A 15,412-nucleotide genomic window follows, 5' to 3' on the forward strand; every position below is an offset into this window, starting at 1 on the left:
TAGGTCAACCCCTGACCAGCTACATAACATACAGAGCTTGATGCAAAATGAAAATGTGAGGCTTCTTGTTCAAAAATTATTAAGAATTTCAGGATGATGACAGCAGAGCACTACACTACGAGTGCTTTTAAGCACGAGGTCCTATATGACTATCAGATCACATGCCCATGAACCTGACTGACCCCAGTGGGTCCTTTCAATATGGAGATTCTTAGTTCTGGGTAATTGACTTTCTTCTGTGGTAATTTTCTTTATCCTCGATTTCTAGAACTTTAGTTCACTACATATTAGATTGCCTGAATTGGCCCTCTAATTTTCTTATCTTTATTGTTCTATTATCCCTCTTGCTGTCTTTTTGTCCACTTTATAGGATATTAGAATTTTTTTCTCTACTCTTTCTGTTGAGATTTTTTTTTGAAATTTTTTTTTTATTTTTGTATTTATTTATGATAGTCACAGAGAGAGAGAGAGAGAGAGAGAGAGAGAGAGAGAGAGAGAGAGAGGCAGCGACACAGGCAGAGGGAGAAGTAGGCTCCATGCACTGGGAGCCCGATGTGGGATTTGATCCCGGGTCTCCAGGATCGTGCCCTGGGCCAAAGGCAGGAGCTAAACCGCTGCGCCACCCAGGGTTCCCTCTGTTGAGATTTTTATGTAAATAATTAGGATTAATTTCTAAGAGTTTCTTCAATACTACTTACTCCATTTATAAGAAGTAGCATTATATTCTTGTTGCATGGATGAATCTCTTATTTTTCTTAGAAAAATCTCTTATTTTTTTAAATGTTTATCTTTGGCTTTTGTATTATTTCTGTTTTCCCCAAGTTTTTTTGAAATTTTGCTTACATTTGTCTATGTAAAAAACATTGTTTTTTATGTTGGAGATTTTCCCTCCATGCTTGCTCACTGTTGATAGGCCATTAATACTAAAGAGTGTGGCTCTAAGAAGTGATTAGAATCTCTTTGTGCATTGGTGGTGCTTGTCACCTGCTGAGCTTCACCAAAGGGTGAGCAAGCTGTGAACTGTTTCCAAAATTTCATTTCTCTTTTATAGGCTTTATAGTCTCTCCCACAATGAGTACTCCAGTCTTCATTCTCTTAATAGGTGGGAGAAAAGACACCTGGGCTGTCATCATTCAGCATACTTTCATTTAATCCTCCTATTTTCAATCTGGCAGTCTTGCCTCATTTCCATGTTTGCTGTAAGTATAGGTAAGGATAGTTTTCCACTAGTTGGGTGGAGAAAGAAATCTGAAAGTTCTAAAGAAATTCCACCCTCCTGTTTTGAACTTGAAGCCAGATTCCTACATTGTAAGATCTTTGGTATCCCTACCTGCTAAGCTATTCTGAGGTTCTGTGAGGAATAATGGTCTTGTTTCTCTTTGTTATTATCCTTTGAAAGCACTTTGCTTTGTTTTTCTTTCTTGGTATCTGTTAAATCAGTCCTCAAATCTCACTGTTTAACTTTCCCAAAAATGTATTGTGAACTTCTCTGCCATTATCTTCTTTCCTATCCCTTTGTCTTGTAGCTTTTTTACCTTTTCAGTCCCTTTATGTGATGTTAGTGATGTTTCAGGGCTGAAAGGTAGTAAAGGCATTTTTTTTTAATCCACCAGGCTTAAATATAAACCATGAATCTATTTTTGTCTACTTTTTTCTTTAAATTTGAAAAATTGTACCACATACTCTCTGACCCAGCAAGCATCAGTTATCTCCCCAAAACCCCCCTTTCAAGTGTCAGGTTGCTCCAGTGTGAAAGTGGCACTTTGGTCTTGTGGCTCACCTACATTTCCCCAGCATTGTGTGCAGTTTCCATGAACCAGAACTCACTCTAATGCTGATCGTTCTAGAAAGCTGAAGTAGCTGTCCTCCCAGTGTGTTGCGCCTCTCCATGAATGCCAGGAAAAAGGTGAATGTAAGTAGAGTGAATCCTTACTGACTTTAAAGCCCTGTCTCTACAGTCTTTTCAACACACTCAGAGGACTGTACTGAAAATCTCTGAGTCTCTGATTTGAGAGGATGGTGTTATAGGAGGTGTGATGGAAGTAAAGCAAAATAGATGGTATGGTCAAAATGGTAATTTGAGGAGAAATTAATATTAGAGAGGATTTATAGTTCTGGGATGAGTGTAGAAACCACCAGGAGAGACAGAGAGACAGAAAGAGAACTCTGTGAAGACGGAGAGCACAGCCTAACAAGTGACTTTCTGTGGGGAGTGACCATCCAGGGAGAAGAAGAGAATAATAATACTCTGACTTCATTCTTCTCTCTCCCCCCTATCTCCTGTGATGCTTCCTATTGTGAAACTCAAATGGTTACCTGATGTAGTTCTTATAACTCCCTCTCAGGGCAAGGACTAGGGTACAGTGCAGTAAAGTGGATTAGGAGGAGGGACAAGCTAAGGATATTTAGCACAGAGTGGCTATCTGAGCTCAGTGCTAAATATGTGTTTTCCAAAACATATGTGTTTTATATTAATAAATAAAAAGCTAAAATATATATATAAAGCTATGTAAACACAAATATAGTTATTAAATATATAATAACTATTTTATAAACATGTTTTTGCATTTTATGGTTTTATCAATACAAATAAATAAGACAATAAACATATTTAAATCTGTAATATATATAGATGTAAATGTGTCTAAATATGTGTATTTAAATATATATTTAATATACATATTTATTTAAATATATAACCTTTAAAGAAAATCCTGGAGTTCACACAGCCCAAAGTATTTCAGAGAAGGAACAATAGCCAGGCACAAATGATTGCTTCCCTCTGTATAGTCAACATGATCTTACTGTTCTTTGGCTTCTAAATAGGAAAAAAATTGATCTTGAAAGTGTTTCTGTTTGAATGGTTTTTAAAAATATTTTATTTATTTATGAGAGACAGAGAGAAAGAGGGAGAGAGACATAGGCAGAGGGAGAAGCAGGCTCCATGCAGGGAGCCCGATGTGGAACTTGATCATGGGACTCCAGGATCACATCCTGGGCTGAAGGCAGACACTCAACTGCTAAGCCACCCAGATGTCCCTGTTTGAGTGTTTTTGTCTCTACTTAGAAGGAATTTTTCCACATGCTGGGAATTATGCCTGCCCATTTCTGTAATAAAAAGTTTACTTGAAGGGCACCTGGATGGCTCAGTTGGTTGAACCTCTGACTTTGGCTTGGTTGTGATCTCAGGGTCCTGGGATCAAGCCCTGCATTGGGCTCCCTACTGAGCAGGGAATCTGCTTCTCCCTCTCCCTCTACCTCTCCTCCTCCTCCTGCTCATGCTCTGTCTCTCTCTCAAATAAATGAATAAAATCTTTTAAAAAAAGTTTACTTGCAGTAAAGTGATAGTTTTACCTAAATTGTGATTTTGGGAGAAGAGAGAGAATAATGATATATCCCTTTGTACTTAAAAAAATACTTTTTCAAAAAAGAATATTTTTCCCTCATCTATTCTCCACCTCAGTGGGATTATTTTGCTCCTTAAATGTAGAATGTAAACTTATTTTAAAGGCAATTAATATTTGCCATACAGTTGTTCCCATTGTTTTTAATAATATCAATTTTTTTTAGGAATCATTTATCTCATAAAATAAATGTAACAGGAGCTTTACAATTATAATATTTTCCTAGGTGAAAGAAAAATGTCCTAAAAATTCATTAAATCTATAAGCCTTGCTGCTTAGGCCAAGGTTAGGACTTACTTTCCTAAGCATTGACCTGCAGCGTAGACAAGAGAATGTCACTATTTAACAGCTTCTAATTATCATTTTTATTACCAAGTTGTAATCAGAGGCAATAGGACTTACTGAAAACTACATAGCAGCTTCTTTGTTGACAGTCCCTATTTGTGTGTTTTTGTGCCCTCCTGTGTAAGGCCGTCTCTCCGTGTTAATGTCAATATCTGCTATAGATACTCTTCTAGCTTTACCTTTCTGCTTCTCAGTATGGTGTTCCTAGAACCATGTCTTTCTCACTTTTGTATTTCAATCAGATCACAAAGGGGGATGTTATAGGGATTTAATGATTATCAATTCTCTTTTAAATTACATTTATTAATTTATTATTCAGGCTCCATAGCGTTAGGAATGTCCTGGGCATTTTATATCCTAGAATTAATAAAGAGTTGCATAGATACAGAAGATTTTTCAATATGAGAATATCCTTAGTTAGGCAGGTCATCATTTTGCAAGGTTGGGTCATGGTAGTAGTATCTTAGAAGGTAACCTTATAGTATTTGAAGCACTTGATTATGAAAACTACACCAGTTTATATTGGGTATTTTTTGATTTGGAAAGTCACAGCTCTATATTTGCATAAAAGATACTCAATTGTTTTCTACAGCTAAGTATTTTTTGCTCGAAGGTAGAAATTGTTTCTCCTCTGTAATTACTTATTGAATCACAAAGCCAGTCAGTTATTTTCAAAGATGGCGTTTCTATTTTCATTTCTGTCTTCTTTTATGTGTTCTGATCATTAGAAGGTAAGGAAGCCCTTCCAAAAAGCTAAGAAGATCAAAACCTGTTTGTAATATTCAGGCTGATGTTAAAAGTCTTAGGAATTATCAAAGATTAGCATCATTCTCTTGGGAAGATATCATTAATATAGTGCTGGTTCAGATTTTTTTTTCATGTCTCTAATAGTATATGTTAGAATTTTGGTATTTTAATAAAATTGATGAAAATGACGATATGTAAGAAGCACCTGTTTTGCATATGTCCTTTTTCTATCTGATACATAAATTACATATTTCAGTTTTAACTTATAATTTGGTAAGTATTGACATATGTATACACCTAAGAAACCATGACCGCAATTAAGAAAATTAACATTTCTCTTAATTTCAAAAGTTTCCTTGAGCTCCTTTGTAATCCCTCCCTTTCCTTCTTCATCCCTACTTCCACCATTCTCAGGCAACCATTGATCTGTTCCTGTCACTCTAAGAATCATTTGCATTTTCTATAGCTTTGTAGAAAATGAGTCAGGCTGTATGCACATATCTTATTTTACCCAGTATAAGTATTTGGCACCTACTCATGCCAGTAGTTCATTCCTTCTATTGCTGAGTAGAACTTCTTTGGATGGATATGTCCTAGTTTGTTTTTCTGTTTACTGTTAATGAACATTTGGGTTGTTTGCAGTTTGGGGCTCTTACAAATAAAGCTTTTATTTTGTGTACAAGTCTTTGAAAGGACGTATATTTCTTGTTCTCTCCACCAAAGAATGGAATGGCTGATTTGTATGGTAGATACATGTTTAACCTTTAAGAAACTATTTTCAAAATGATTGTATGTATTTATATTCCCAACAATCGTGTACGGTAGTTTTTGTTGCTTTACATCTTTGGCAATACTTGATATGCCCAGTTATTTTAGTTTTGGTTATTGTGATAAGTGTTTGATTATATCTCATTATTGTTTTAATTTGTTTTCTAATGATTAGTAACTTTGAGCATCCTTTCATATTTGCCATGAATACATCTTTTTTAGTGAAGAGTTTGTTCAAATCATTTGCAAATTTTGTATTGGGTTGTTTATCTTGTTATATTGAGTTTGCAAGATCTTTATGCTTTAGATATGCATCCTTTATCAGATATATGATTTGCAAATATTTTCTCCCAGTCTTTGGTTTTTCTTTTCATTCTTTTAATAACAATTCTGAAAACAAGTTCTTAATATTAATGAAATTCAACTTATTTATGTTTTTCATAGACAGTGCTTTAGGTGTTATATATAAGACATCTTTGGCTGAGTCAGGAGGACAAAATTTTCTCCTGTTTTCTTCTAGGTTTATAGTTCTAGGATATACATTTGGATCTGTGATGCATGTATGGATCAAAGTTCCTTTCACACATAGATATTTCTATTTATTCAGCACCATTTATTGTGAAGACTATCCTTTTTCCACTAAATTATCTTTGCACCTTTTTCCAAAATCAATTATATATATTAGCAGATATCTTTCTAGACTATATTCTGTTTCATTGTTCTATCAACCTATCCTGATGCTAATAATATACCATGTTATCTTATTTTTACTGTACTGATTACTGTAGCTTTAAAATAAGTCTTGAAATGCCACCTGGGTGGCTCCATGGGTTATGGCTGCCTTCAGCTCAGGTCCCGGGGTCCGGGGTCAAGCCCCTTGTCGGGAATCCCTGCCCAGTGGGGAGTCTGCTTCTCCTCCTCCCTCTGCCCCTTCTCCCTACTTATGCTCTCTCTCTCAAATCAATAACTAAAATCTTTAGAGAAAATAAAATAAGTCTTGAAGTTTTATAAGTATTAAAATACTATAAGTCCTCCAAATTATTCTTTTTATTACATTTGTTTTGAATCAGCAAGTTAATATATACAACAATATCAAAAGCCTCCATGGACATTTACTAGGATTGCATTGAATCTATAGTTAAATTTTGGGGAAATTATGTTTTAATAAGATTGAGTCTTGCAATCCACGAATACATGCATCTCATTTATTTAGGTCTACTTTAATTCTTTTCAGCAATGTTCTGTAGTTTTCAGTGCATTGGGCTTCCATGTTATTTTGCCAAACTTACGTCCTTTTTGGTACTATTTTAGATGATACTGCTTTTCATTTGAATTTCAAATTGTCCATTACTATCATACAGAAAGGATATTGGCTTTTTATCTGTTTTTCTTTATTGCAGACTTGTTAAAATCATACCCCTGGGAACAACTGCAGGCTGTCATGATTTGAAAGTGCACCTGATGGTAGCTTCCCAGGGACATCCCCATTCATTTTCTCTGATGATTTTGCTATTCTTGGGTTCTTTATTTTGAGTCATTTCTTACTCATTTCACTTATCAGTTAGGATTGTGTTCAGCTGCACATAAAAGTCCCAAAATAATAGTAGCTTAAATACAACATTTTTTTGTTTTCTCATATGAAATAACTTCAGAGGCAGGTGACCTCATTTGGGTAGGTTCACAGCATGGGACTTGGGCCACTGGCATCTTCCTTCTCTGCCATTCATAGTGGGTAACTTCCATTTGCCAGGTTGCCTCATGATCCTAAATGGTTGCTTGACCTTGAGACAATTCCACTGCATTTGGGCAGCAAGGAACTGGCAAGGATGAAACAGAATTCCTTCCAGCTGAGTTCAAGCCCTCTTCAAAATAATTGTTCTGAATGTCTTCACTCAACAACCTATTACGCTACTTGGCCAGAACACACTTGAATGACTATACCTAGCTTTAAGAGAATGTGAAAAATGTAGTTTTTGGGGGGATGCCTGGGTGGCTCAGCAGTTGAGCATCTGCCTTTGGCTCAGGGTGTGATCCTGGAGTTCCGGGATCGAGTCCCACATCAGGCTTCCTGCATGGAGCCTGCTTCTCCCTCTGCCTCTCTCTCTCTCTCTCTCTCTCTCATTCTCTCATGAATAAATAAATAAATTCTTTAGAAAGAAAAGATAAATGTAGTTTTTTAGGAGAGAAAATTGCTAACTCAAATAAGAAGAGTTTATTCAGAAGATAAGCCAATCAGCTGAAGTACTTACTGCTTTTAAAAGTACAAGATACAACCCCAAATACAACCAAGCCGCACCAAGTAATTTTCACAAGAAGGATACACGAGTGGTATATTTTTAAGTCATTGTGGACTGTGAGACTCTTTTGCTCTCACACATAAAAGGTAGTTCACTAAGTATAACATGCTTGAGTCTTAAGCATTACAAAACTCTCAGAACACTCAATGTGTTACTCCATTATCATCATAATCGGACAAGCCTAGCTTTTCCTTTCTAAGTAACCTGTTTTAGTTGTTACTTTCGCTTTGTTTTAGTTTGCTGACTGTATGAATAAGATTCTTTTTTATTAACACATAGATTTTATTTTGCAATGTGTTATCTGCTAATATTTTATCACACAAAAATGTATGGCACACAAAATAATTGTTTGTAGATTCCTGAATAAGAACTTTTAGTCTAAGCATGGCTTTTTTCCCATGGAGAGAGAAAGTATCTGTGAAAACTCTTGCTGAAATTTTTAACTTGTCTTTACACCCTTAGTCTTAGTATTAGAAATCATCCAAAGTAAATTTTCAGAAAATCTGCTACACTACCTCTAAGGTGGTGCCTAAAAGCAGATGTACTTCATTCTCTCTAAAATACCTTTGTTCAGGAATGGAATTAAATTCTGTCTACTGACTTAGGAAAATGGACAAATTGTCTTCACGTTGTTTATCAATAGTACGTAGAGAGTAAGGATTATGTTTTCCTTTTCTGCTGAGGATAGAGTAGCATCTTCAGAAACACTTGGTTTATAAAATTAATGCACAGAAATTTTTTAAAATGTTAGGAAACATATAGAGATATCCGTATTTACATTATCTTACTCCATGAGATATCTATTGCTGCATAAAAAATTATTCCTCAAATTTAATGGCTTCAAACAATAACATTAATTATCTCACAGTTTCTGTGAGTCAGGAATCCAGACATGGCTTAGTTGATCCCTATGCTTCAAATTTCCTTGGGGAGTTGGGACACATTGTATGTGCAAAAGCAAAAGAAAATATTGTACAGATTTGTCTCAGGTGAAAAATCACTTCAGTAAAAATACTAAGCATACATACATATATTTTTTTCTCATCATAATTATATTTTCTCAGATATTTTGCCTTTCGTTTTTGTTTGTGTTCCTATATACAGTGAATAGTTGCTACAGTGGTGATATAAAGAGTACCCTTTAAATAATATTTTAGTGCCAGCTCTGAAAAAAGAGAACAACCACAGAATAAATTCTAATGTTAGAAATATACTTTTATGGAAATATTTATATTGTTTTGAATTTTCAGAAAGACTATCCTTGAAATACCTAAAATAGCTATCTATCGCCCTAATATTATTAAGAGGTGGATATAATTTTCAAGAGTTGTTTAAGTGACAAAAACTGAACTTAATTATATCAAAAAAATTCCTGAAAATATTTCTATTTCATGACCTAGAAAGATATGTTACTAGTTTAACTTGATTTGTGTATTTAATACTGGACTATTTTCCATATAGTTATAATAAATCCTCTTTTTATTTCTCTTTCTTATTACTTTTTTGAAACAGACTAAGATGCTTAGTGAAGCAGCTGGAGAGAGGTGATGTTAACGTCGTAGACTTAAAGAAGAATATTGAATATGCAGCATCTGTATTGGAAGCTGTTTACATTGACGAAACAAGGTATGCTTTAGTCCCCCTTCCCTTTTAACTTCTTTGCCTCTCTCCCTTTCTCCTCTTTCTTGGCCTTCATTTATCTCAAACATGAATTTAGCACATCTTAGTCATGAAATCAAATCTTATAAAAATTTAAAGGGTTTTTCTACATGTAGCTATTTAACTGGACTATGACCCTTTCCAAAAAAAAAAAAATACACATTTAAATCTGAAGAGCTGAATATGGAAAAAAAATAGCCAAACAATTAAGTCATAAAATGAACAAATTAAAGTCTCCTCGCTCCTACCCTCATTATCTTTAGGCGCAGATTTGTAAACGTCAGAGACAGATATAGGCTTATATCAATTTTCACTGATGTACAGATTTTCCTATTATCCCAAGATTTCAGAGTTCCTGCTAAGAAAATGGGCGTCACAGGCTCACACATTCCCCTAAGATGTACCCATCAGACTCTCTGTGCAGGGCTTGTTAAGAGACAGTCCCAAGTGCATCACCTAGACCTTATCACCTAGCCTCATATTTAGCAGAGTGGTTAGACAATTAGGAAATGGGGATTTATTTGAAGAGTATTCTTAGCCTCCTGCTGTGGCTCTTGACCAGGTGACTGGCTTTCCATTGGTCATTTGACACTCTTTGGAGACATTTTTGGTTTGGTTGATGGGAGTGTGCTACTGTTATGTGATGGGGAGAAGCTAGAGGATGCAACTACAAATCCTACAATGCACAAGAAAATCCCTCACAACAAAGAATTATCCAGCCCCAAATGTTGATAATATGGAGACTAGGAAACCCTGGCCTTAAGAGAGAACTGTTCATTTTCTCTTTTTCCTCCAAGGAAGTACTTACCTCAGAACCTCAAGAGGGGGTGCTGAGGATCCTAATGCTAATAGAAGACTCAGTGGAGTATGATATGACAGATTGTAAGAGACTTGACCACTACCTCTTGGAGTTTAGAGGGTACTGAGACTGGTTTCTTTACCTCAGCAGACATAAAGGTGGCAGGCTGATTCAAACTACCTTGAATTCACAGGTAAAAGGGACACTGTAGGGCAGCCCAGGTGTCTCGGCGGTATAGCGCCACCTTTGGCCCAGGGCCTGATCCCAGAGACCCAGGTTCAAGTCCCACATCGGGCTCCCTGCATGGAGCCTGCTTCTTCCTCTGCCTGTGTCTCTGCCTTTCTCTCTCTCTGTGTCTCTTGTGAATAAATAAATAAAATATTTTTTTTAAAAAAAGGGGGACACTATAGAGGGAGGGACATGTCCTTCCAGAGTTTAGCCTAGAAAAGGCACTAAGTTTTTCAAAGTCATAAAGCAAGTGGAGTAGGAGTCCTTTGAAGGGATTCACCCATAATGAAAGAAAACTGACTTCAGAACACGAAAAAGAGGCTGGCTGCATGGGATGATTGTTGAATGAACCAGGGAAAAATCATAAAGATCCAGTCCAAATATCCGAGAACACATAACACCCAGGAGGGTGTAGCAAGTTCTCTGAAGGACACACAAAAGCTCCCAATAAGAGAAAAATAAGCAGCATTTGGGCATTTGTCACATAGATGACAACACACACAAACGCCAGTCTTGTAACATCCTTTGACTCCTATAATTTCCTGCGACTCCCCCACTGCCCCCCCCCACATCATCAAGTGATGAGAAACGGCAGAGTGAGTGGAACAGATGATGGGACAAGGAGAGTGTAGACTTCCATCATGCCCCTTCGCTTCTGCAGGTGTCCAAGCATGAGTCAGGCCTAAGCTTGGCAGAGGTGACAACTGTTAAGCCAGATGTGAGACTGAAGTTCGTACATATCCATGTGTTCTGGGCATAAACACACACACACACACACAGAGCTGTTTCAGGTAAAAATTCACATGATTTGAAAATCAAGAGAATGTACAAAGATGCCTCATGAAGGTCTTGCCTTATCCCATCCCAATATACTTGTGTTTCCAACTCATAAATTTCTTATATATATTTCCAATGATTTATTACAAATTTTTATTCCATATTTTTCTCTTCTTTTATGTAAGGTAGCGCACTGTATACACAGTGTTTCATGTTGCTTTCTTTCCCATAACTAAGGAAACTTGGAGGACTTTCTATGTCATATACTGACCTTTTTAATATCAAACCATGAGAATTTTCACTAATAACAGACAATAGAGGGCATGGTGCAGGCTGTGTTGCACAGGTGATTTTTTTCCTTCTCCGCAGACAGAACTCTTCTGTTAAAACATGATTTAGAGCCATAGATTGGGGTTGGGGATCATAGGCACACTTTTAGATTACAAACCTTATGCAGAATTGTTTTCCTGGTTAACGTTCACTGAGTGTATATAATGTGTGTACTTCTAGGCAAACAGAGATTCGAAGTGTAAATTAAAAAAAAAATCCAATGTTCCTGTAATTTCCTTGCTCCTTCATTTTCATGTATGCTTTTCACAAATTATTCACAAATTGAGTGAATGTGATATGTTTAAGATTTCTTCAATCTGTCCTTGACATTTTTATTTATTAGTTTTATTTATAAAACTAAGGAAATTTTATCTTAAAGAATTATTTGGAGATTTACATTATTTATAACATTAAAATGGCATAATGCTGATGATCTCATTTCCCTAAATATATCTTGTCTTTCATTTGATAGATTATTATATGCTATGTTTATTAAGTTTCCCAGAAAATTATGATTCTGTGGAAATTTTGTTAACTTAGTTCTCCATGATCCCTAACTCATTTACACATATGTTACATTTCTAAGTATAGTTCCTTTTCATTTGAAAATTACTTTTTTAGAAAATTGCTTTTTTGTGGGAAGAAAAAAAGTACTTAACTGCTTCACAGTAGAACTAGTATGTGTGTGTGTGTGTGTTCTCTTAAAAAAAAATCCCTGCTCTTAATACTGTCACTCTCATTTTTTACTCAAATGACACAAAACTTTTCACTGTTTTAATGCTTCCATGCATCTTGATTTCTAAATTGGATTAATAATACTACCCCACCTTTGGACCAATGTCCAAGGGCTTATCATATAGGCTCCCCATAATCCTATGCAGCTGACAGGGTGATCATTATTTTCTGCACTTTACTAATGATAGATAGAACTAAAGCTCTTAGAAGTAAGCAGATTTGCCAGGGGTCACAGACTTAGGCTATGACAAAACTAGGGACAGAAACTAAGGTATGACTTCTCTCTCTTAGTGCTCTTCTCTCTGTAACTGGCATCCTCTCAGGATGTTTTTTTTCTTTTTATTCATTCATGAGGGACATAGAGAGAGAGATGCAGAGACACAGGCAGAGGGAAAAGCAGGCTCCATGCAGGGAACCTGACATGGGACTTAATCCCGGGACTCCAGGATCACGCCCTGGACTGAAGGCAGCACTAAACCGCTGAGCCACCCTGGCTGCCCAAGGATGGTTTTTAATGACCTCTGAAAGATTAAGGTGACAATGTACAATAAAACATTCTGACAGTTGGATTTGTAGATCCTAGAAAAACAATACCTAACATTTATTACTAAAAGCCTCTTCTTACCATACATTGCCTGCTATGTGCCAGGAACTCTTCAAAGCATTTTCATGCACTATTTCATTGAACCATCACAGTAATCCTATGAGCCAGAAACTTTTTTTTATCACCATTTTACATACCTAATACAGAGGAGGAAATGAATTGACAGAAAAGCTTACCCAAGCATCTCTTCTGCATCCCCTCACTAACATCAGACTCTGGAGACTTTGGAGACTTACTGGAAATTTTGATGAAAGCTCACATGCTGTCAGAGTTGTCAGCCTCAGTGGTGTGCGGATTGTGTTTGCATCACTGCCAACTCTGCCTTCAGTGATGCCACGTTGGTAGCTTGAAGTTGGCTGCAGTGTGAGTATTTATTTACACCATGGAAACTGGGAAATGCAACGAGTCAGGATTTGTTTTTTCTGGAGAGCCTGTGGTTAAACATTTACCAGTATGCCACTGATTAGGCCTAAGATGATTTCTTATGTATATTCTAAGGCGGTGACTTTATGATCAAAATACCAGCTAGAAATTTTAGAGCAATAATACTTGCTGTGATTTGATTTCCAATGGACTTAGTAAGACCCAGCAGGAAACTGAGAATGTTTTTGTTGAGATACATTTACGATTATTAGGATTGCATTTGCCTTGGAATATTAGTAAAACAGATGAGTTAGGAGGAGAGATGAAGAAGCACTTAGTTGATTTTAAACTTTAAATAAAAAACTTACTGGCTTTTGAGATGTTTTTTAATGGAAAATTTTTTCTCTAGAAAAAAGTGGTTTAGTGAGTATTCCAGAGAGGCAGTTTTTTTTATCATTTTGGGCTGGACCAAAGAAAAAGGTCAACACATGATAAAAGCAAGACAAAACAAATTACCAATTGGTTTAGAACCCATACACGCACGCACACACACACATGCACACACACGTTTTCCTGCTAAGGGTTAGTAACTTCAGGGTTTCAGTTAAGAAAACAAATCAAAACAAACAGACAAAAAAATCTCTCTGGAAGGATGAGAAAGATAAGTGAAAAAAATGAAAACAGAGTTTCTTCTGACAGAATTTGAATAATAACCCTCTTTGAAGGATTATAGCATAATTTCCTAATGAATACAACTGTTTGTTGGTTTTTTTTTAGCGAGACATTTTACAAATGTAAATGCCAATATTTTATGAGTCCTGTTTTGGGCGTATCCCTAGAGGTTATGGTTTTTCAAAGCTGCATGGTTGTAAGCCAGAAACATGTGGCCTTAAGGGGGAAACAAACAAACAACTGTCCGATTATCCTTATTTAGACTGGGATATTGCCAGGCAAAGGAGCATCCTCGACCTCATGGATTGCTGCTGTTCATGAGAGGAGGCAGATGGCTGGCAGGTATCCTTTCAGAGATGGATATTATGCTTTCTAATACCACCTAATAACACAATCAGTAGCCTCATCTTGTTATATGGATCAATCCAAGCCTTAGGATTACCGTGGAGCACAGACTCTGGATTCAGAAAGAATGGACTGTTCAAAGCCTCAATCCTCCACTCAATACTTCCTTTCTTTAAGCAACTTACTTAACTTCTCTATTTCCTACCTTTATCATCTATGAAACAAGAATAATGAAAATGCTGACCTCATAGGGTTTATCTGAGGATTTTTTTTAATTTTTTTTTAATTTTTATTTATTTATGATAGTCACAGAGAGAGAAAGAGAGAGAGGCAGAGACATAGGCAGAGGGAGAAGCAGGCTCCATGCACCGGGAGCCCGATGTGGGATTTGATCCCGGGTCTCCAGGATCGCGCCCTGGGCCAAAGGCAGGCGCCAAACCGCTACGCCACCCAGGGATCCCTATCTGAGGATTAAATGTAGCACAATACCAGATGGAGTAAAAGTTAAATAATAACCACTACTTTTATTTTACTAATAAAAATGCAGATACCTCTAGGGTACATATCATATTAAGATATATAGTTTTTGTTTCCTAGTGAAACAAATAATTTCCTGAGTGTGGTTTTTGATCCTGAAAAGAAAAACTGAAGACAGGTGGGCTATAGTTACCTGGAAATGAAAGCAAAGCCCAACTGATAGAAAGGAATCTCGAAAGGAAACATGTCTTGATAGAAACATTTTCAGTTGACTTCATGAGAGATTGATTTGAGCAAGAACAGGTTGATGTCAATCAGGACTTTTGGAAGTTACGCTGATAGAAATTGAGTGAAATTTGGGGCACCTGGAAACCTAACCCCCTTGAAATCATCAAGTACAGGAATTTACCAACAAATATTCACTCATGAAGCAAATTGTTATTGAGCATCTGAAGTAAATACACGAACCGACCCAGGTCAGTAGAGTTAGGAGTACAACTGTGCACATAGCTGGTGTCTAGAACTGGGTCAAGAGCTGTGAAGACAAACCTAGGCACAGGAACAAGTGCTGCAAGCAAGAAACAGAGAAGGTTTGAGTTAGAGAGAGAAACCCAAGCATCCTGACATTTTACAGGAGGAAACACTAAAGAGCTGCACTCAGTCATAATCAGAGAGAATAACAGGCAGTAAGAATTGTACGGAGTCAAGATTCCAAACTAGATAGAATCGGACTTGAAGGTATTCCTTTAAGTTCATGGGTTTTGTTCTCTGGCAAAGCTCCTCATGCTTATTCTTAAATAGAGAGCTTCTAACAAAAGTAATTTTTAAAAAATGTCTGGAACATGCCAAATATCTGAGTATT

The 15,412-nt window shown here is 36.5% G+C and overlaps 1 protein-coding gene across 6 annotated transcripts in view; it reads left to right on the plus strand.

Moving 5' to 3' along the window:
- The window catches only part of PDE1A (phosphodiesterase 1A), a 320,097-nt gene that overhangs the window by 214,206 nt on the left and 90,479 nt on the right, over positions 1-15,412 (plus strand). For all 6 annotated transcript variants that reach the window (XM_055308586.1, XM_055308585.1, XM_055308587.1 and 3 more), the window contains one exon: positions 9,074-9,187. In XM_055308586.1, the coding sequence (XP_055164561.1) occupies positions 9,074-9,187 (114 nt within the window). The remainder of the gene's footprint in view (positions 1-9,073; positions 9,188-15,412) is intronic.

This window comes from Nyctereutes procyonoides, unplaced genomic scaffold, assembly GCF_905146905.1.
Source record: "Nyctereutes procyonoides isolate TBG_1078 unplaced genomic scaffold, NYPRO_anot_genome, whole genome shotgun sequence".
Taxonomy (NCBI): domain Eukaryota; kingdom Metazoa; phylum Chordata; class Mammalia; order Carnivora; family Canidae; genus Nyctereutes; species Nyctereutes procyonoides.